The sequence below is a fragment of the Leptidea sinapis genome, chromosome 2 (genome assembly GCF_905404315.1).
Source record: "Leptidea sinapis chromosome 2, ilLepSina1.1, whole genome shotgun sequence".
Taxonomy (NCBI): domain Eukaryota; kingdom Metazoa; phylum Arthropoda; class Insecta; order Lepidoptera; family Pieridae; genus Leptidea; species Leptidea sinapis.
The window spans coordinates 8,553,042-8,575,083 of NC_066266.1; the positions used below are offsets into that span (position 1 = coordinate 8,553,042).

General features: G+C 35.0%; 1 protein-coding gene across 1 annotated transcript in view; it reads left to right on the forward strand.

Moving 5' to 3' along the window:
- Nucleotides 1-4,467: 4,467 nt before the first annotated feature.
- The window catches only part of LOC126976660 (microtubule-associated protein Jupiter), an 82,949-nt gene continuing 65,374 nt past the window's right edge, over nucleotides 4,468-22,042 (forward strand). Inside the window, exon 1 of the mRNA XM_050825149.1 lies at nucleotides 4,468-4,639. Within this exon, the coding sequence (XP_050681106.1) occupies nucleotides 4,578-4,639 (62 nt within the window). The 5' untranslated portion in view covers nucleotides 4,468-4,577. The remainder of the gene's footprint in view (nucleotides 4,640-22,042) is intronic.

The following is a 22,042-nucleotide window of genomic DNA, read 5'->3' on the forward strand; positions in this document are numbered from 1 at the left end:
TGTGGTTGGACCTGCGCTTTGTAGAGTGCTAGAATGTGGGCCGGCTTGAAGTATTGCCGTACTCTATTAATGACGCCCAGTTTATTCTAAGCCAATTTGGCTTTGCCATCCAGATGAGCACGGAATTGCCAATCATTCGAGATTTTCATCATCAGCTGGAAGACGTCCACTGCTGGACAAAGGCCTCCCCCAAAGATCACCACGATGACCGGTCCTGCGCTGCCCTCGTCCAACGTATTCCGGCTATCTTACTAGATCGTCGGTCCATCTTGTGGGGGGCCTACCAACACTGCGTTTTCCGGTACGTGGTCGCCATTCGAAGACTTTTCTGCCCCACTGGCCATCTGGCCGTCGAAATATGTGCATTGCCCACTACCACTTCAATTTGCAAACGATTATTATGCCAGACATTAAATATATTTTAACTAACTTAGGATGAAATATTAGTGGCGTTAATGTTGCAAGAGAATGTGGACGGCGCTGATCACCTAACATCAGATGAAGCGTACGCTCGTTTGTCCTCTATTTCCATAAAAAAGATCACACTCAAAGCGATGTATATAAATACGAACTTCGACTCAACTCGCTAGATAAATCTGAGCTAAGTTCGCTCTATTGATCTCACCCTGAGTCGGTCAGTCAATTTCTCCGGCACCTGTACAACTTAATTACAATTACAAATGAGCTTCAACAAAAACTAGTAAATATATTAGTCTTGACACGAGACAATATTGTGTTGTGTAACGAGAGATACGTCGCGTGCTGCGGCGGATATACCTGTTGCCTGTCAATCAACGACCGCGGGGATAGCAGATCTTGTCTGTTGACGCGGAGTCATATGGACGAGCCATGTGGTTAAATGAACTCGCCGGAGGATTGAATTGAGGTGTTGCAATGAAGGTGCGTTTCCGTTAGATCGGTAAATACTGATTGTTTTGCCAAGATTGAGGAGAGAGGCATGATGTAAGTTAAATAAAATACATAATAATAATAGTTTTTTCGCTGAAATATAGGTACAAGTAGGTCTTAAAGTAAATTTAGTGGCTTTTTACGTTCTACTAGCCCCAGGTAATATTACTGACTCGTTAGTCTTAAAATTATTCGAGATTGTTACATGATAATTTTTTAATTTAAAACATAACTCAATTAGATAAAATAAAATAAAGTGAGTGTGTGTGTGTTTACGTATGCACGCATGAACTTATACTTCTTTGGCTTAAAAAGCGAAAATCATTTAAACGATTTATTCCTCGTGCTATTCTACGTTTTTAGAAAGAACAATTTTGTGAAAATCTTGCAAAGGTGGGTTTGACAATTAATTATTAAATATGAATACTGCTGTATGGGCTTGAACCCTTTGCATGATCTAATAATGGACGAAGAAACCAAAAAAAACGCAAACGTCAGAAAATTTTAGGAACCAACTTCAACATGTTACAGTGATGCGCGCGCATCTTATAATTTCACTCTCTTAATTTTTTCATGACGCGCCTAAAAAAGTATAACTTCAATAGTTTATTCGCTGAAATGTAGGTAAAAGTAGGTCTTACGTTAAATTTAGTCACCTTACATATTTTACCAGGTTCTGGTGTGCAAATAGTACTGACTCGTTAGTCTTAAAATTATTCTAGTTAGTTCCATGATTCAATTTTAATTTTAAACAAAACTCAATCAGATAAAATAAAATAAGAAATTTAATGTCATTATACTTGTAATAATAAAAGTAGCTTAAAAAACTAAAAAACACGCATTGGTTGAAAAGATAATAGTTGAAATTTAAAAAGAACATCATTTCCTGCCTTATCGACGATAAATGGAAAAATTATACAAATTAACAAAACTCCTATTTTGCAAATTGAAAAATGGAATAATTTTATCAAATTATCATAGTCGGTCCTCGATAAATATACGAAGTTTGAACGAAATCTGGAAGTTTAAAGTGGGTTAAAATCGCGCCTAAATGAGTTGGTTACAAATAATCATATATACTGCAGGTCACGGACTAGTAAAAAAAGAAGGACTCCGCGCCGTGACATTAGCACCTTTATGCTAGTGTGTGTGCGGTTACGGGTTATACCAGTTACACAATATTTTCTTCCTTAAATAATCATATATCCTCAAATTCTTTTATAGTATTGTTTTTACACTTTTTCACAACGCACGTCGGCATTTTTAAAATATTTTATTGCGACGCAAACTGATCTGTCACAGATGATGGCAAATCTCATAATGGCGGCCGATCTTCTAGTATTAGTGTTTGCGTGGTGCTATGTATTTACACGTTTACCGGCTTGTTTTTGTGCCTCACTGTTATGTAAGGTGGTGACACGGAGTCCTTCTTATTTTACTCGTCTGCGCTGCAGGTGAAGCTAATAAAAAGCGTGTAAAAATAAAATATACAATAATAACACAACATAAGCTGAAATAATCATTAATTTTGTAAGACATTTTATTCATAAGATTATCGTGCAGTTTTCGCTTAAATTGTAGTATGCTAGGTGTGTTTTTTATCACTTCTGGAAGATTGTTGTATGTTTTTATAGCCTTGTAATATTTGCTTTTAGAAAAAAGATTTATTCTCGTTTGAGGTAACTTAATTTTATTTTTGAAAGTATACTTCTTTTGGCGCGATGGAGAAAAATGATGAGAGTGAATTTTTACGATGCGCGCGACACCGACACCTGAATTCTACATCGTGAAGTTAGTTCTAGGTGGCATGAAAATCGATAACTATGTTCAAGTTGTATATTCTAGCATTTTATATATATATATTTAGAACACGTGTTTCGTAACAGTACAATTAAACAGTGTGAATAAATAAATATTATTTTGGTGTTTGTATTAAATCAATTTCATATACGACGGTGATAGTATTTACTAATAATTTTATTAGTATATATATACTGAATATTAGTGATAAAACGGATTTGAATAAACTGTTTTGAGTGCATTTATGGATTTGAGGTTAATTGTCGGTATGTATACTTTATTTACATCCTTATTTAAAAATTATTACATTATTATCTAAAAAATATTGTTTTTTCTTTGCTTTTCAAGTTTGGACTCACTTCATTAGTACAGAATAATCCATAAGATTGTATCAACAATTATATTGTATAAATCACGTTGAAATAAATATATGTTTAAATTCAGGATATGATCTAGAGAACGTCCTGCTCGTCTCGTCCTTTATTTTCATAAAAAAAAACAAATACCTTGACATGAAATTGATAGAGGTTTATATACTAGCTGACCCGAGATACGCTGTTCTGTCAATAGAAAATATGTTATGTAAGTATTCGTGAACAATATAGTCTAAACTCTAAAGCCATCAGAAATGTGTTATCAAAGTTAATGAGTAAAAAATTAAATTAAAACATAATTTTGAATTATTTTATAATATGTCGTACTTCCTTACATCCATGTCGTTTTATGACAAGGATAAATATCGTATTTGTGTAAACAGCTTTTTAGATTAGCGCTTTATAATTGCCATTTTTTTTTAAGTATTAAAATGGATATAGTATGTTATCCTTAAGAGATAGTCATATGCTATCGCGAACTTTTTTGTACAACTATATAAGATACACAATTCCAACATAGGTACATTATTTTGTTATATCTCAAAGGGTTAAGGCAGTGTTTTCATTAAGAGAGGTTTTTTTTTCTAAAACCTCCAACAAATCAAAAAAAGAAATTATATACTAAAACCTTACTGGAGAACCACGCTATTTATTGGTGAAAACAACATGAAAATCGGTGCAGTAGTTTTTGAGTTTATCGCGAACACACAGACAGACAGTCGCGGCGGATGACTTTGTCTTTAAGGGACGAGACGAGCAGGACGTTCAGCTGATGGTAAATGATACGCCCTACCCATTACAATGCAGTGCCGCTTAGGATTCTTGAAAAACCCAAAAATTCTGAGCAACACCACAATTGCGCTCGTCACCTTGAGACATAAGATGTTAAGTCTCATTTGCCCAGTCATTTCACTAGCTACGGCGCCCTTCAGACCGAAACACAGTAATGTTTATACATTACCGCTTCACGGTAGAAATAGGCGCCGCTGTGGTACCCATAATCTAGCCGGTTTCCTGTGCAAAGGAGCCTCCCACTTGAAAAAAATTATATATTGCGATAACGATAACTATATATCTATATATTTAATTACATATTATGACAAATTTAAGTTGCCAACGATTATGTGCAACTCGTGGTCCGGTGCCACGACTGCCCCAGTCTTTTAGGCAACGAGTCGTAGTACTAACAGCTCATCCGTGACATATATAACTTTGAGAGCATTAGTAGCATGATCGTGATCGTCTCCAGACACAATGACGGTTTCACGGGTGCGGAACCCCAAAAATGAGTCGGGCTTGTAAATTGTACAGTGGAAGCGCACCTTTACACGGAAGCGGGCATGCGCGGAGGCATCGACTCGCGAACTTAAGTAAGCGCAGAGGTGGCGCGCGCTCAGTCAGCTGACAACCGTCGACCACGCTGCACGCTCTCGCCCGCGCTCTCACCGCTCCCAGTGTTAAACGCGTGTTTACCAGTTCACCAACCCAACCACCATGGCAACCTATGCTCAGTTCAAGCACGTTGAGCTCTACAAGATCGGCCACGGCAAAAATAGGTGAGTGCACTACGACGGTGCGTTGTGTCGATTTTCTCGAGTTGCGCGGATGCTGCTAATGTAGGCTTTCAGGCTCCGGAGATTTATTGAGCCCCGGGAAATTTACAGCGCGATACTCGCTGTAATGAATTTTCACTAAGCGCAATTAAAATTCACTCTATTTTTTTTCTAGATACGAGTGTCTTTTATACCAATAACATTAATTTCAAATTTTTATAAAACTTGAAATTTTCAATAAAAACCTTAATTTTGAAATTTATTAATGAACTATGGTTTACGAACGTTTTGTGGCTTAAGAAAGTATACACGATAAAAATGATTAAATTACATTAATAACTTTAATTTATAATTGAAAATTTAATACCAAAAGTTATGGTTAATCATTAAGCTTAGTACAATGTTAGCCTTTCATTTCATTTTGAAAATGAAATTTAATATTAGTGCCTGCTTATGAATTAAAATTTCCTTGCTATTTAAGTATAATGTGATGGAAATCTTTGGGTTCAGTGAACTCTACCGAGTTCGTTCGTAGCGCTGAAAATGAAATGCTACGCTTGTATTTATAATTTGAAAGGATTTTTCTCCCCAACGACACAAAGTCACTCATTTGAATAAAGCTCAAAATCTCTTCATAATTTTTGTAGTGTTAAATTAGGATATTTTTAGCGAATAGAAAATTTAATATTAGATGCAGTAATCGTCGAAGAAAAAGCATTAAATTTTTCGTCTTTAGTTTTCATTTGAAATATTCGAGGAATCGATTTAAATAATTTTATATGTTTGTTGTTTGTTTGTTTCACTTATTTTTTAATGTCTGCATTTCTCCTTAAATATAAACATTGCAGACCAAAGGAAAATAGTTAATATAAGTAAGAATATCAAAATCATTTTAACAACAATATTATTAGAGATTATTAAGAACAATTTTTTTATGTACAGATAAAAATAGCACTTACCGTATTTTTATGTTATGTTCTGCATTGCTACATAAAAAATACTTTATTATACATTTTTTATTATTTATTTTTTTGTATTTTTTCAAAACATTGAACGTAATATCTTATTTGAGTAAACAGCTTTTATATTACCGCTTTATCATTGTCAATTTTTTAAATATAAAATGGATACATAGTATATCTTAAATAGATAAAAATATGCCATCGCGGAATTTTCTGTATACCTATATGATACATAATTCCATCATACATTATTTTGTTTTATCTCAAACGGCTTAGACAGCGTTTTCGCTAAAAGCTCCCAGACGGCGTATTTTTCCGAAACCTCCAACAAAAATCTTTAATATATACAAAAATAAACACATAAGCTTAACGAATCATATACATATACCTTCCTCGAAAACCACGCTATCCATTAGTGAAAACAGCATGAAAATCAGTTCTGTAGTTTTTGAGTTTATCGTGAACAGGCAGACTGACGCGGCGGAGGTCTTTGTTTTATAATATTACTAGCTGACCCGATAGACATTGTTCTGTACGTAATAAATAAAATACACATTTTTAATGCATTTGTTAATAATATTTCAAAACATCAAGAATTATTTCGTAAAAAATGCTGTGAAAATGAAATTGTTTCACAGCGGAACTGTCAAACCGTGCATCACTAAATTTTCTCATAGAAAATATTTCCATACAAAACAAATATTGAAAATAAAAATAATTATGGGTCCCAAATCGAAATAAAAACTATCCTATCTCTCAAGTTGGACTAAACTGAAAACCATGAAGTGATCGCCACTTAAATCCGTTCATTAGTTTAGGAGTCCATCGCGGACAAGCAACGTGTCACGTAATTTATATATATTAAGATAAGATGTAGTTGATGTTTCACAAACGGTTGTTTTGTTGACACTTGCCGTATATTGTTTTCTATTTAATGAAAAATTACAACGAATCGTGATAATCTATAATAAATTCCAAAAAGAAGGGTGTCCAAATTTAACAATTAATTAAGAAACAGGCAAGAAATTTTTAAAAAATATTAACTAAACCTTTTAAACTGAAAAGTAAGTAAGTAATTGAAGTGTTACAAAGTTAATATTATGCGCATGTAAAATTTAATTATTTAGACGTTATCGCTTTAAAATATCTCGTATGTTCATTTATAAGTTTTTAATGAGCTTCAAACATTAATGTATACTTACTCCATGAGAAAAGAAATCATGGACAACCGAAATATTATATAATTAATTAAATATAATATAATATAAATTAGAGTTAGACCGTTTCTTGGACATTGCGACATTACTTTATTTTTCTAAAATAAACGTAGCCTAAGTTACTCCTTATTACATCAGCTGCCTGCCAATGAAAGTCCTGTCAAAATCGGTCCAGCCATTTCAGAGATTATCCGGAACAAACAGACAGACAGACATGTTCATACAATGAGCGACCGCGCGATAGGTACTTAATTCACAACATAATTCGTTAAATAAGTATCGTATCTTCAAAAATCTACAGACAATTATTTTTATTGTGTTGATAACGTTCTCTTTGTTTTCGAACTAATATCGATAATTTTATCGACTATTCTTTCTTCACAACCCTGATATGATCTAGGGATTTCAACATACGCTTTCGGTCACTCATCATATGGTTGAAAGAGGCAAAAGACAGGTATAAAGAAATTCTTATAGACATCTTCTAGCTGTCCCAGCAAACGTTGTATTGCCGATATTAAAATCGCGATACAAAAGTAATTGTTGATCGTAGATGGGTGAAAATTTGAAGTTGTATGTATTTTTAATGCTGACTCATAATCAAATAAAAAAAATGTCAAAAAATAAAAAATTGTGTGGACCACCCTTAACATTTAGGGGGATGAAAAATAGATGTTGTCCGATTCTCAGACCTACCCAATATGCACTCAAAATTTCATGAGAATCGGTCAAGCCGTTTCGGAGGAGTTCAAAGTCTAACACCATGACACAAGAATTTTATATATTAGAGATAAGAATTTGTACCGACTATGAGTTAGGAAGACGGCTGACTTTCATATGAATTTTATCATAACAATATTATAGATTAGAACATAATTAGTTTATTCGAGTTTCGTAGTTTGATTGTCTATGATAGTCACATGCCACAATTTATGCTATCTGATGTTTTAAAATAATTTAATTTCAATCTGTGTTCTCTAGCCTGTCCCTAGATCATTTATACGTCTAGGCAGACTGTGACAGCTGTGAAAACGTCGAAAAAAAATAGAGGTTGACTGTTGACCTCTATTTTGAGCAATGCACGCTCACTCAAAACATGATCCCTATACGAGTATTCGCTTAGGTTTCCGCTTCTTTTATCACTATAATAATGCTGATAGAAGCGAAGCATACTCGTACATTCTGCAAACGTTAAAATTGTTACTTATTGTCGAATATAGTCCCAATTGGGACTGACGCGATGCGAATGCTATCAATATTTACGTGTTCTCCTTTTCAACATATAATCCCTATTAATATTATAAATGTGAATGTAAGTTTGTTTGTTACGCTCTCACGCCAAAATCACTGACCCGATTTTGATGAAATTTATAACAGGGATAGACAAGAACTTGGGAAAGGAGATAGGCTACCTTTTATCTCGATTGTAAAGCTTAAAGGGGTTGAAATAGGGGGTGGAAGTATGTATGAAAGTCTGTCATTATCGAAGATAAGACCATGAACTTTTAAATATTTGTTCGAGCAAAGTTCGAGAAAATTAAGACCTGTGTGGGATGAAAAAGGGGGAGGAAAGTTCTATAGTTGGTAGTTTATAAAAATGTATTAACCACAGTAGTTTGTTGTGTATCATTTGCAAAGTGAGTGTATTAAAAAATAGAAAATCCTGCCCAAAGTTACTATTGCACGCGCAAGAAGTCGCGGGTTTATATTTTTAGCTCCTTTAATATAACCTATTACAAACCTAAATGATCTTACGTTGCCTAGCGTCGTATTCGAATATATCGTATATTTGAAAAGTGAATCTATTTTAGGTTTCCAAAACGTACAGGGGTTGATGTGTCCCTATTTATAACCCTTTAGGGCATTGCGTCTACAACACCGTCCTGTCTGTGTCAATCAAAGGGACTGACAACATTTCTGATACAGCTCATATTTTTACACTCTTTTTACTAGCTTCAACTGTATGTACGTTTGTTTGTAACCGACTCATTTATATTTCACTGACTGATGGTAAAGCATGTGTAAGATCCTGGTAGATCTTGAGATCCTGGGAGTCGCCTTTGCACAGGAAGCCGGCTAGATTATGGGTACCACAATGGCGCCTATTTCTGCCATGAAGCAGTAATGTATGAAGTAACTGGGCAAATGATACTTAACATCTAATGTCTCAAGGTGACGAGCGCAATTGTAGTGCCGCTCAGAATATTGGGATCTTTCAAGAATCCTGTTCGGCACTGCATTGTAATGGGCAGGGCGTATCAATTACCATCAGTTGAACGTTCTTCTCGTCTCGTCCCTTATTTTCATTAAAAAAAAACACTCTTTACTAAATTATAGCGCTTAAAGACACTTTTTTAATATTACACTACATAATAAATGAAGTTAAAATTAAATTGCTTACTAGCCTAAGGCTAGATTGCAATTCAAATGATAACATGATGTTCCGAAGAGCTGTTTAGCCTGATTCCTGCCGCCGAATTCCACCTTCGCACGACACGCCACAAGTTAGGATATTATCCCCACCATCTGGATATGTGGCGGCTTCCACGTGCTACAAAGCTGTGGAATGAACTTCCTTGTGCGGTGTTTCCGGGATGATACGACATGGGTACCTGCAAAAAAAGCGCGTACACCTTCCTTAAAGGCCGGCAACGCTCCTGTGATTCCTCTGGTGTTGCAAGAGATTGTGGGCGGCGGTGATCACTTAACAACAGGTGACCCGTACGCTCGTTTGTCCTCCTATTCCATAAAAAAAATAACAACTTAGGTTTATATCACAAAAGAAAATATATATATATCGTGTTTTTATGTGTTGTAAGTGACTGGTTCGTGTTTTGTGTAAATATGCACTACAGTTATGAGACCAACAAAAAGCTATTCGTACGAAAAAGGCTGAAGCTTGCGTGTCTATGTTTACATTAACATATTGGAGCATAGAGCTAGGTGATTTATATATAGACGGACGCAGGGGGTTGCTTTGAGGTGAATTTCTGCTAAGAATAGTTTGATTTTGTCCTTGGCGACGCCTGACGTTGTGGGCTTAATTATTGCTTTGGGGTATTTCGTTGTTTTAATTGAGCACTTATTTTATGAATTTCTTTATCAGATTTCTGTTGATTTATTACAAATGGAAAGTAATGTTTTGTTGAAATGTTTGTCGATGTCCTACGTGGCTGAGAATCGTTATTTAGCATTGTTATTTTTTTATGATAATAAGGGACGAGACGAGCAGGACGTTCAGCTGATGGTAATTGATACGCCATGCCCATTACAATGCAGTGCCGCTCAGGATTCTCAAAAAACCCAAAAATTCTGAGCGGCACTACAATTGCGCTCGTCCCCTTGAGACATAAGATGTTAAGCCTCATTTGCCCAGTAATTTTATTCGCTACGGCGCCCTTCAGACCGAAACACAGTAATGCTTACACATTACTGCTTCACGGCAGAAATAGGCGCCGATGTGGGACCCATTATCTAGCCGGCTTCCTGAGCAAAGGAGCCTCTCACTGGTCAGGAAAACAGAAAGTATAATATTAGTACATAATAATATTGATACATTTTTGCACAAATAATCTGTACTATGGGTAAAATACAACGATGTATATAATAGGATATACTTAATTGAACATACATAAATACATATTAACATCAATTAACCAATGGTTGCACCTACCGGGATTCGAATGCGGGATATCTAGCCCGGTAGGCAGAGTCACTAACCGCTGGGCTATACGACCCATAGGTACCCATATTTAAAAATGATTTTCAATTCGTTTCCTAATACTATTACGAGAACCTTAGAAACGGTATCCATATTAATGATATCATTATATAGTGTGGCGGCCATCTTGGATTTGAAATATGATCCCAAATTAATTATTCAGAGAACCTTGGAAATTGTCCTTTTTTCTTCCAACGCGTTCTTTTGTTATATGTGGACCCGACCTGAAATTCATATCCTGCTCTCTCAGAACATTAAAAGTTCAAGATTAAAAGTACCCTACACCCTTTTCTGTACGCCTGACCATATGTTTACATAATTTCATGAAAGGTTGAGTACATTAATAAAATTCATAATATTATATTAATTTTAAATTTATTAATTAATTACAAACAAGAATACAAAATGTTTTCTTTTTAAAATATTCGTATAGATACGGCTGGATCACTTGGACTTGCGTAGAGATGTTGCTTCATTGTGTATCTTCTACCGCATTTATCACGGGGAGTGTTTCGAAGAGCTGTTTAACCTGATTCCTGCCGCCGAATTCCACCTTCGCACGACACGCTACAAGTTAGGATATCATCCCCACCATCTGGATGTTTGGCGGTCCTCCACAGTGCGGTTTTCAAGGAGCTTTCTTTCACGTACTTCTACAAAGCTGTGGAATGAGCTTCCATGTGCGGTGTTTCCGGGACGATACGATATTGGTACCTTCAACAAAAGCGCGTAAACCTTCCTTAAAGGCCGCAACCCTCCTGTGATTCCTCTGGTGTTGCAAGAGATTGTGGGCGGCGGTGATCACTTAACACTAAGTGACCCGTACTCTCGTTTGTCCTCCTATTCCATAAAAAAATTGATTCTAGACGTTTTTGCTTGTTCTTGTTTGCTCCTAGAACTGTAATTTTATCACATTTATCGCCATGCCACCAGTTAGTCATGTTTAGACCATAAAACAAAAGACGACAAATGGCCGAATTGAACACCCACAGATTAAATGACATTTACGATGTATGCCCGCGACGTTAACTGCGATCAATATGCCGACATTTATTGTAATGAGACCCCGTTAAACTTTAATAGATTTTTCCTTACGTCAGCCAACAACGGAAGAAACGCTAACGTTAAAGTAGGTGATCAGTTCCGTCCGTTCTATATGTATGTAAAGCTGTTTTAAATTTTATAATCTGTTGCTAAAACTTGCAGGTGGGGTAATTTGGAACACCGAACGTTAATTCCTCAAAAATTATTCAGTTATGAATATAATCCAATGAAATTGTAACTGTTACTTTATAATTTAGTAATATAAAATTTGTATCAAATTTAATCAAGAAAATGACACTGTCATGTCAATAGTTTTCTTTTCTTTTTGCATTTCCCACCACTTTGGAAATGGTTGTGTTTAATGGGAAGAAGTGGAACGAAACTCATTGCCACTTTTTTTAAGCAACATACGGCTCCATAGTTTTACCATTTCAATTTTTTTAAGCAAGTACAGTAGATGCACGCATACTGCAAATAAATAAAGGCATTATACATTTTTTATTTGCAAGCATTTAATTAAAGCGATCATACAAAATTTAATTAATAAAATTTAAAACATGAAGCAGCATATCTGGTAACAGGATCATCTAGTCACCTATACTGATTTTAAACATATTAAACTTAATAACAATTTACTCGAATTTTATTATTTCTACAACGATTTGAAATCTGTTACAAAAGAACACAAACACGAAATCACAGATCAATTTGCTGCCATAAATTTTTTATTTATGTCTGAATAAAGTAACAAACTTTTTGCATGCGGTAGTGGTGTAACCGACGGTGGTTATCGTAAAAATCGATAGATTCCTATCGTCGATTACAGCATAACCATAGAATTGGGGTGAAAATATGCATTTAGATCTTGATTTTGTCTCAAATTTAATACTTACTTATAGACTGTATCTGTACTATCATTTTTATTTTATATAATAGATATATTAAGCGCGAAAATATATTCTACTTTAAAAAGTAAAAAAGCATACAAGTCATTAAAATATTTTTTTGACTATAAAATAGTAAATTAAAATGAATAAGGCTATGAAATTTTAACTGTTGTATGATTTTTGATGATACTTTTTAGTATATTATAATTGTTACAGAAATTAAAACGTGAACTGACTTGGAATTCTACTATAAGTTTGCATGCCTTATGGGTTAGGACCTGTTAATTATAAACCAACAACACTTTATTATTACCTTATCTTGCAAATAAAGATGATTTGATTTGATTTGATTTTAAAAGAACAAACAGTCATATACAAACAATTACATACATACAGTCATATAGTCATATACAGTCATATAGAAATATCTAAGCTTAGAGAATAAAGACAATCCCCCTTATTCATAATGGTCTGCTAACTTTAAACAGCCGCTAAGGAGTGTTTTTTCTCATTCTGACTTAGGTCAATAGAAGAAGACCGAGTTTGAATTAGCAATGCTTTAAGTTAGCAGACTATTATGTATAAGGGGGCTAATATACTAAGTTTATGGTAGAGACAGTGTTTAGACAATTATATAACAGTGTGTGTTGCGAGTGATCACTTACGGTACGTAGACGTGGTCGCTAACTATGGGCCTTGGGCAATGCGGCTGACGGCTATGCTCCGGGTTTCCCTGCGAGATCGAAACAGAAATGAGGAGATCCGTAGGAGAACCAAAGTTACCGAAACAGCCCAGAGGATTGCGAAACTGAAGTTCGACGGACATCTGTCCGTTGGGGCAGAAAAGTCCTCGAATGACGACTACGTATCGAAAGACGCAGTGTTGGTAGGCCCCCCACAAGATGGACCGACGATCTGGGCAAGATCGCCGGAGTAAGTTGGATGAGGGCAGCATGTGCAGGACCGATCCTCGTGGAAATCTTTCGGGGAGGCCTTTGTCCAGCAGTGAACGTCTTACGGCTATGGTATGGTAGATCTTGACCAGATCGTCGGTCCATCTTGTGAGGGGCCTACCAACACTGCGTCTTCCGGTACGTGGTCGCCATTCGAGAGCTTTACTGCCCCAACGGCCATCTGAGCGACCATGAGCTTTCTCATGAGGCCCATAGTTAGCGACCACGTCTGCGTACCGTAAGTCATCACTGGCAACGCACACTGGTTGAAACCTTCGTCTTCGAACACTGTGGTATTTGGGACGACTATGTGTTTAGGGTATTACGATCATTTTAAAAACATACCATATAGTATACTTATCAATTAAATGGAAGATTAACATTTGCTATGCAACAAGGTTCTTATTTGCTTGCCTACGTTATCCATGGAAAGACATTTTCGTTTACGTTTTATGTGTAACAAATGACAATTTGTTTAATCCGAAGGTCGCTAATCGCGTGTACGATGTGGTTACATGGCATGTTACGATTCCACTGAAATGGCACAATGATACGTTTTATTTAAGTAGAGTTACCTTCAAACTTCAAGATACCGTCCGTGATTTACATAGGCCCTGTCATAGGCTATCTAATTGAGTACTAGGCCTATATCAAACATAGTGAATAGCTGTTTTTTCAACTTATACTATTGTTAAGGTAATGTTTGAATTACAATTTTTGGCAGAAGTAATTTAAGTTGATGTATGAAATCCATTTTGAATAATCTCTATTACAGTTGGGTTTAAGCAAGGTGCTTTTGAATAGTTTTTTTCTGATTTTTCGTATTTATTTACTGTACTGTATATTTGGAAGGTGTGCGGGCAGTCATAAGAATATTAAAACTACTCACCACCTACTCTTTTCAACCGGAACTATAACATGATCATGGAATCTATGAGTAATTTAGGTAACTCATCAAAATTTATACACTTTTGCGCTAATGCGTCTGTTTTTTTTTAAAGGTAAGTATTTCACGGGTAAGGAGATACTTATATGTTCGATAGATAAACTACAAATTTAAAGGTAATGAAAATAGTACTATAGATCTCTACTAGTGATGAAACTTGGATGGGACATCGGAACTCTTTAATAGATCGTAACTTAATAACTTAATTTACTTAAAAAGCGCGTACACCTTTATTAAAGGCCGGCAACGCCCATGTTATTCCTCTGGTGTTGCAAGAGAATGTGGGCGGCGGTGATCACTTTACACTAGGTGGGCTTACGCTCGTTTGTGGTCCTTTTCCAAAAAAAAAACGATGTTAAGATAATTCTCATTTACTTTTTTAGTTAACTTGTACTATAATATATGTTTCAGTCAGTATTTTTTTATAGCCAAGTCTTTGTTAAGATTAAGAAGGTACAGTAAGGCTGTGTTCAATACAAAAATTACTATAAGACAGTTCACATAGAACGACTAACTAGAAAAGACTTGCGGTTGACACCTTGCGATCGCGTATTCGCGTCGCAAAGTCGCTCGTTTCGCGCACCAATAACACAATTGCTATAAGAAATGAGCTTCATACTCCGTTATGGGCCTGCTTTTTATCCGCATGCGATTATCGTCGCACCGTTAGGCAGCACGCGCGCTTCTTTATATAATCTTTCCACACGTTGCGACACGTAACAAATGTAATTATTATAAAAATATACAAAACATATTGTTTCGATTATATGCGATGAAAATAATTACTTAATATTACTTACGTTTTAACGCCTTTGAACTGTGATTGGTTTATAATAGATGACTTATTCTTCAGTGTTTGATTTACTTATTTACAGACTGTTAAAATGTTTTGGGGAATTATCATCTATAGATATAAATAAAATTGAAGTGTCTGTTTGTAATATTGAAAAAACCGTTTTTTACTACATGTTTATATACGGTTCATACACCAAAATAACATTTTTTACAATTTTTGTCTGTCTGTCTGTCTGGCTTTCTGTTTCTTCCGGATAATCTCTGAAATGGTAGGACCGATTTTGTTGGGACTTCTTTTTTTTTTGGGCAGGTAGCTGATGTAATAAGGAGTAACTTAGGCTACGATTTTTTTAGAAAAATAAAGTAATGTTTCAATGTCCAAGAAACGGTTTTAATTCTAAAAATAATTTATATGGGTATACAACGTTTGCCGGGCCAGCAAGTCTATAATAAATTTAAAAACAAATTGTATATTATGCAATATTTTAAAAAGCAATCTCATATGAAAATCAATTTCATTCTTTGTTATGACTGTGGGGTGCTATATGCACAAGAACAATGTGTGTGTTATTTATTTTTCAATTTCATGAGATGATATCTGTAAATGGTTGGGAAACTGTTATGATTGTAACTGTAAACCGCGTTTGCTGTAGACTATTATTTAATACGTTCATTTACGGGTGTTTATAATTATGATATTTACCGCTGGTTTACGCTCCGTTTGCGTTACATGCAGTTGCACTCCTCTATTTGACTGCGCAATGTAAATTATCTTTGTTCAAAGTCTCGCGACTCAATCGATCAATAATTATGGTAAAGTTAAATTTTTTTTTAACGAAATTATTGAGGTTTTTTTTTTAATTAATCACATTTTATTCTTCTTGGAGATTATTATGATTTCTTAATCATGCAGTGAGATGTTGTGCAATAGTTTTGAGATATCATGCGTTCTTTGAAAGTTTCCAAATTTATGATTTATTAATATAATATTATGATTTATTATATTGAATGAATGAATAAAAATTCTTTATTGCACGAAACTTTTAAATAAAGTTACAATTTGTATGTATGTATCTATTTCTTCCAGGTAACCTATAGGTGTAGGAGATTTTAATTTACATATAACTTGACATAAGGCAATAACTTAATATTATACAGAATATATATACAGCGTGTCAGTACAATGGCACTAAATACATTATGTTTATACATACAACTTTCTTTTTTCTTTTTTGACACACTTTTTACACAAATTATTGCCCCTTGCCCCAAACTAGGCATAGATAACGATATATTAAATACTATATACATGCTTAAACATACATAAATACATATAAACATCCATGACTCGGAAACAAAGATCCATATTCATCATATAAATGATTGCACCTACCGGGATTCGAACCCAGGGCCACTAGCTTAGTAGACAGGGTTACTAACCATTCGGTTATATGGGTTGTCTTATATTTATACTGTTAGAAATACGCACATGAGCGGAGGATACTTATAAAATATTTGTTCCACACTTTTTTACTACTAGACGACTTGTCCAAAGAAATAATTATGAAGATGTCGCTACTAATATACAGAACGCGATATCGCCGAAGCCACAGGCGAATATTCGTGCATTAAAAACAAATATTACACGCATGCCTATCCGGTCTGCCCACAGAGCCACAAATAATCCCGTGGGCATATTGCTCCTTGTTCCACTCGATATTTCATACAACGATATATTTATTGCCTATAAATAAGGAACAGTATCGGCTCCGAATCGCTGGCCAATAAGTTACATCGATGACCACCTATCTCTCTATATCTAATTTTTGTTCAAGACGCCTTGTCTCGTAAGTATGACGACCTGTATAGCCGAGTGGTTAGCGATCCTACCTACTAAGCTAGAGGTCACGGGCTCGAATCCCGGTAGGTGCAAGCATTTATATGATGAATATGGATGTTTGTCTCCGAGTCATGGATGTTTAAATGTATTTATGTATGTTTATATGAATTTATGTGTGTTTAAGTAAGTATATTGTATTAAATATATCATTGTCTTGTAACCCATAACACAGGCTATATATGATTAACTTGGGGCAAGATAATTTGTGTGAAAAGTGTGTCAATATAAAAAAAAATTGATGGCATTTGACATTACTATCCTCCTCCTCGCGTCGGTTTCCTCAGTGCTGAGGGTCGTGATCATCTTGACAGAGTACTTTGTTGCGTATTATTTGCCGCCATCTGCCCCTGTCGGAAGCAGAGTGTATAGCGTCGTGGACAATGGTTTCAAGGGCAGTGCGAATCTGATCGGTCCATCGCATTGGGCTCCTTCCTCTTGGTCTTAATGACATTACGGTATCATATGTAAGAAGAATACAGGTTGTAATATAAAGGCGTGGAACTATTATATAATCACCAATTCTTACACGTACAATCAAACTGTGGAATTAGCTTCGTTGTGCGGTGTTTTTAGGACGATACGACATGGGTAGGTATCAATAAAACCGCGTTCACTTTTCTATGACGCCGGCAACGCTCCTGTGATGGCGGTGATTATTTTCATAAAAAAAAATATGAAATGTTTATAAGTTTGAATAGTTGAACAGATTTATTACTCTTTTGCATATTGTACTATTCTGTCTGTTAATCGGTTACCTTAACATCCGACGTATTAAATCATACACTATAAATTTTTTTTAGAACTACTAGTTATCTTAATTTAGAGAAAGTCGGTTATAACTGGAGTGAATATTCGGTATTTAAAGTCAATATAAGCAAGGCTATGACTAATTAAATCCAAAATTGAATTCGGAACGAGATCCCTTGGCGCGTGTGTTTAAATATCAATCAACGTCGAACAATTAGTATTCCGACACGTGCCGCTATTCACAAGGAACCCGAATAAAACAAAAAAAAAACATAGTGAAAGTGGGCCTAAACGAAGCGGCGCGTGCGCAGGCCTTGTTGAGACACACAGGTGCGTTTGTATTGTCGTTGTAAATAAGGGCCGTATTCACAATACAAATTGTAATAGTTTGGAAACTTGTCATAATTTTTGAGAAGTTATTCAAAAAATCTCTATTCTTTTGTTAATTGCGTTCGTGCATTCTTCAAAAGATTATTACAAATTTAACAGTATGTACATATATTTGGGTTTTGCCAGGCTTTCAAAAAACTCCTAATAACTTGACTCCTACATATTTAGTCATGGTCAACAACAGTCTACATGTGCAAGCAATCCCAATTTGTAAACAAAAAAACGAATATCTTAGAAAGTTCGGTTAAATTATTATATCTAATTGGATATTATTCTATTCGATATAAATAACCTGTAAGTACGCATACAATATGCGACATTGAATATTCTGATTATTTGTATTATTGTACGAGTATTTCCTTCCTCGTGATAAAATATAATCAGTGCGGGGTCTTTCCTAAGGTTCATTCTACTGCGTACTATGTGCACAAATGAATCATTGCTATTATGTTGTACAAACAAACTAGATATTAATATTTACAGACGGATTGTTGTTCCGCCAATATTGTAGTACTTAAGCTGATATCTCATCCCTAATAATAAGGGCTATATCTCACACGGACACCACGGCGGCGTAGCCAGTCGCGCCATCGTGTCCTTAAGCTACCAAATACACCTTAAGACACCATACAGACACCAGTCATGAGGCGTCCGAGCTGATCGCTTCCTTCGTTGTGCAACCATATGGACACCAGGCGAGTAACTCTTTATAGAGCTGTATATATTTTGTTGGTAGCGGCGGCTGGTTGCGCCTCCGTGGTGTCCCCGTGAAATATAACCCTTACGATACAAATTACTGCGTTGAGATTTCGTGCAGCTAAGTTAGGTCTCCCACAGATCCAATCACGTACCTAAAAAAGGGTTTTTATCTTTCGAGAATGTTCCCTTCATAATTTATAATCTCAATTGTTTTCGTATCATTGGTATCGCATATTGCGGAAACATGAAAAGTGAACCTTTTGAACCACTGTTGAATCTGTTTTAATTGAACCGTAAAAATTAATTCGAATTCGAATCGAATAAATCCATTCGTATTCGATTCAACAATAGTTGGTCAACTGAAGTTGAGCAATGTACAACCGCTTTAATCGTTGTTTTCGAACATCGAATAAATTTATCTGAAGCTCCGAGACTATACTACAACGCTATTATTAGCCACTCTTTACATGATATTGCATATTCACATAGTAATGTAGAGAAATATCTAAGTCATACTCCAATTACTATCTCGCGGTAAGTGTGCATATAGTAAAGATTGTTGAGAGATAACTGCACATTAGCAACATCGGCATTTGTGTAGTGAAACTGTTTTCTAAAACAGTGAATCTAATTCCAGTGCACATTTATCTACAAAAGAAATTGTTTAGCATAGAAAGTGTTTTATAAAGTATGCATTATATGAAATAGCATGTCAGCTGTTTGTAATTATATATTGGATGAATTATTTGAAGGAATTTACTCACTGTGTGATTTCAACTTAGGTGAGCAGTAACTGGGATTTGAGAGGCAGAAAAATTATGTGCATATCGTATTTTTCTATTTCTGATCAATCTCTAACAAAAAGTTTTTTTTTTTAATATTTAACTCTTAAACTGATACACCAACGTGCAAAAAAAAGTGCGTGTACTTATGTATGCACGCAAGAAGTTATACTTTTTGTCGTAACAATGCAAAAATCCTTAAAATTATTTATTCCTCGTGCTTATTCTACGTTTGTAGAAAGAACAATATTGTAAAAATCTTGCAATGATGCCTTTGACAATTAATTATTAAATAACGAATACGGCTGTACGGGCTTGAACCCTTTGCCTGTCCTAATAATGCACGAAGAAACCTAAAAAAAATAACGAATGTCGCAAACGTCAGAAATTTTAGGAACCAACTTCACCCTTTTCACCTTTTGTGTTACAGTGTTGCGCGCGCATCTTTAAATTTCGGTCTCATCATTTTTCCATAACGTGTCTAAAGAAGTATAACTTAAAAAAATGAATAAATTTCTCTTTTAATAATATAAAGTTATTTTAGATAAATTGATACCTATAGTTACGTTTAGTATTGTATTCGATAAAATTCTTTGAAATCCATACTTTGTTTTCGTACGGGAGACTCGTTTCAAATTTGTGTAGCGGTTAATGGTTAATATTTACTTTAACTGTACGACAAGTTTTCGATTTCGTGCCAGGCTATTAAAATTTTGTTCATAGGCTCCTTTGCATAGGATGCCGGCTAGATTATAGGTACCACAACGGCGCCTATTTTTTGCCGTGAAGCAGTAATATGTAAACAGTATTTAATTTTGGTATGAAGGGCGTCGTAGCTAGTGAAATTACTGGGCAAACGAGACATCTTATGTCTCAAGGTGACGAGCGCAATTTTAGTGCCGCTTAGAATTTTTGGGTTTTCAAAGAATCCTGAGCGGCCATTACATTCTAGTAGGCAGGGCGTATCACCATCAGCTGAACGTCCTGCTCGTCTCGCCTCTTATTCTCATAAAAAAGATAGATTTGCACTGCCAATTATAATAATTATGAGAAGTACGCGCGTACACCTTCCTTAAAGGCCGGCAACGCTCTTGTGATTCCTCTGGTGTTGCAAGAGAATGTGGGCGGCGGTGATCACGTAACACCAGGTGACCCGTACGCTCCTTTGTCCTCCTATTCCATAAAAAAAAGTGTATTTTGTGAGATTTAACTAATCTGTTGTAATAAAACATATTTTGTTAATGATATCGAAGAGAAAACAGCACAAACGAATTACTTAAATTGTTGAATCAACACATTAAAATTTATGTACAACCAGCGTTGTGAATATTCCGTTTGCGTAAGGCATTATTATTTTTTAATACGAAAACATAAAATATTACACATAATTGACAATTATTATTACGGTTACTGTAATGAACTACTTTCTAGAACGTTCTCTAATAAAATATACATTGTCTGAGCGAAATTTTATGAAAATAACGCATTATGGTGTAACGGTACTGATATAGAAGTAACTATTATAATTATGTTTACAGTTTTACAACGTAAATGAATTATTGTTGATTGTGCACTTAGATTCGACTTTAGTTGGCACAACAACAGTTGTATAAATGCTTTCAATGTTTTATATAATTATTTCAAAAATATAACATATTCCAGTTTAGTTGTTGACTCCTAAACTAATATTCTAATATATAAAATTCTCATGTCGCGGTGTTTGTAGTTAAAGTCCTTCGAAACAGCTTGACCGATTCTCATGAAATTTTGAGTGCATATTGGGTAGGTCTGAGAATCGGACAACATCTATTTTTCATCCCCCTAAATCTTAAGGGTGGTCCACACGAATTTATTTTTTTAATTTTTTTGACATTTTTTTCATTCAACTTCAAATTTTCACCCATCTACGATCAACAGTTACTTTTGTATCGCGATTTTAATATCGGCAATACAACGTTTGCTGGGATGAAACTAGCCGACCCGACAGACGTTGTTCTGTACATAATAATTATAATACTGTATTTTTTTTTTTTTTTAATTTGTCATGAATATTTTATAACAACAAGAATTATTTCTTAAAATATGCTCCCTGGTGTTGTAATGAAATTGTTTCACAGCAGAACCGTGGAACCATTCAAAACAAATATCGGAAATAAAAATAATTATGGGTCCCAAATCGAAATTAAAACTATCTTATCTCTCAAGTTGGACTAAACTGCACTCCATGAAGTAATCCCCATTAAAATCCGTTCATTAGTTTAGGAGTTCAATGGGAACAAACATCAGGACACTACATTTATATATATTAAGATGTGACGATTTGAATGCCGTTCAACAAACGACTCATATAGGTACATATATAT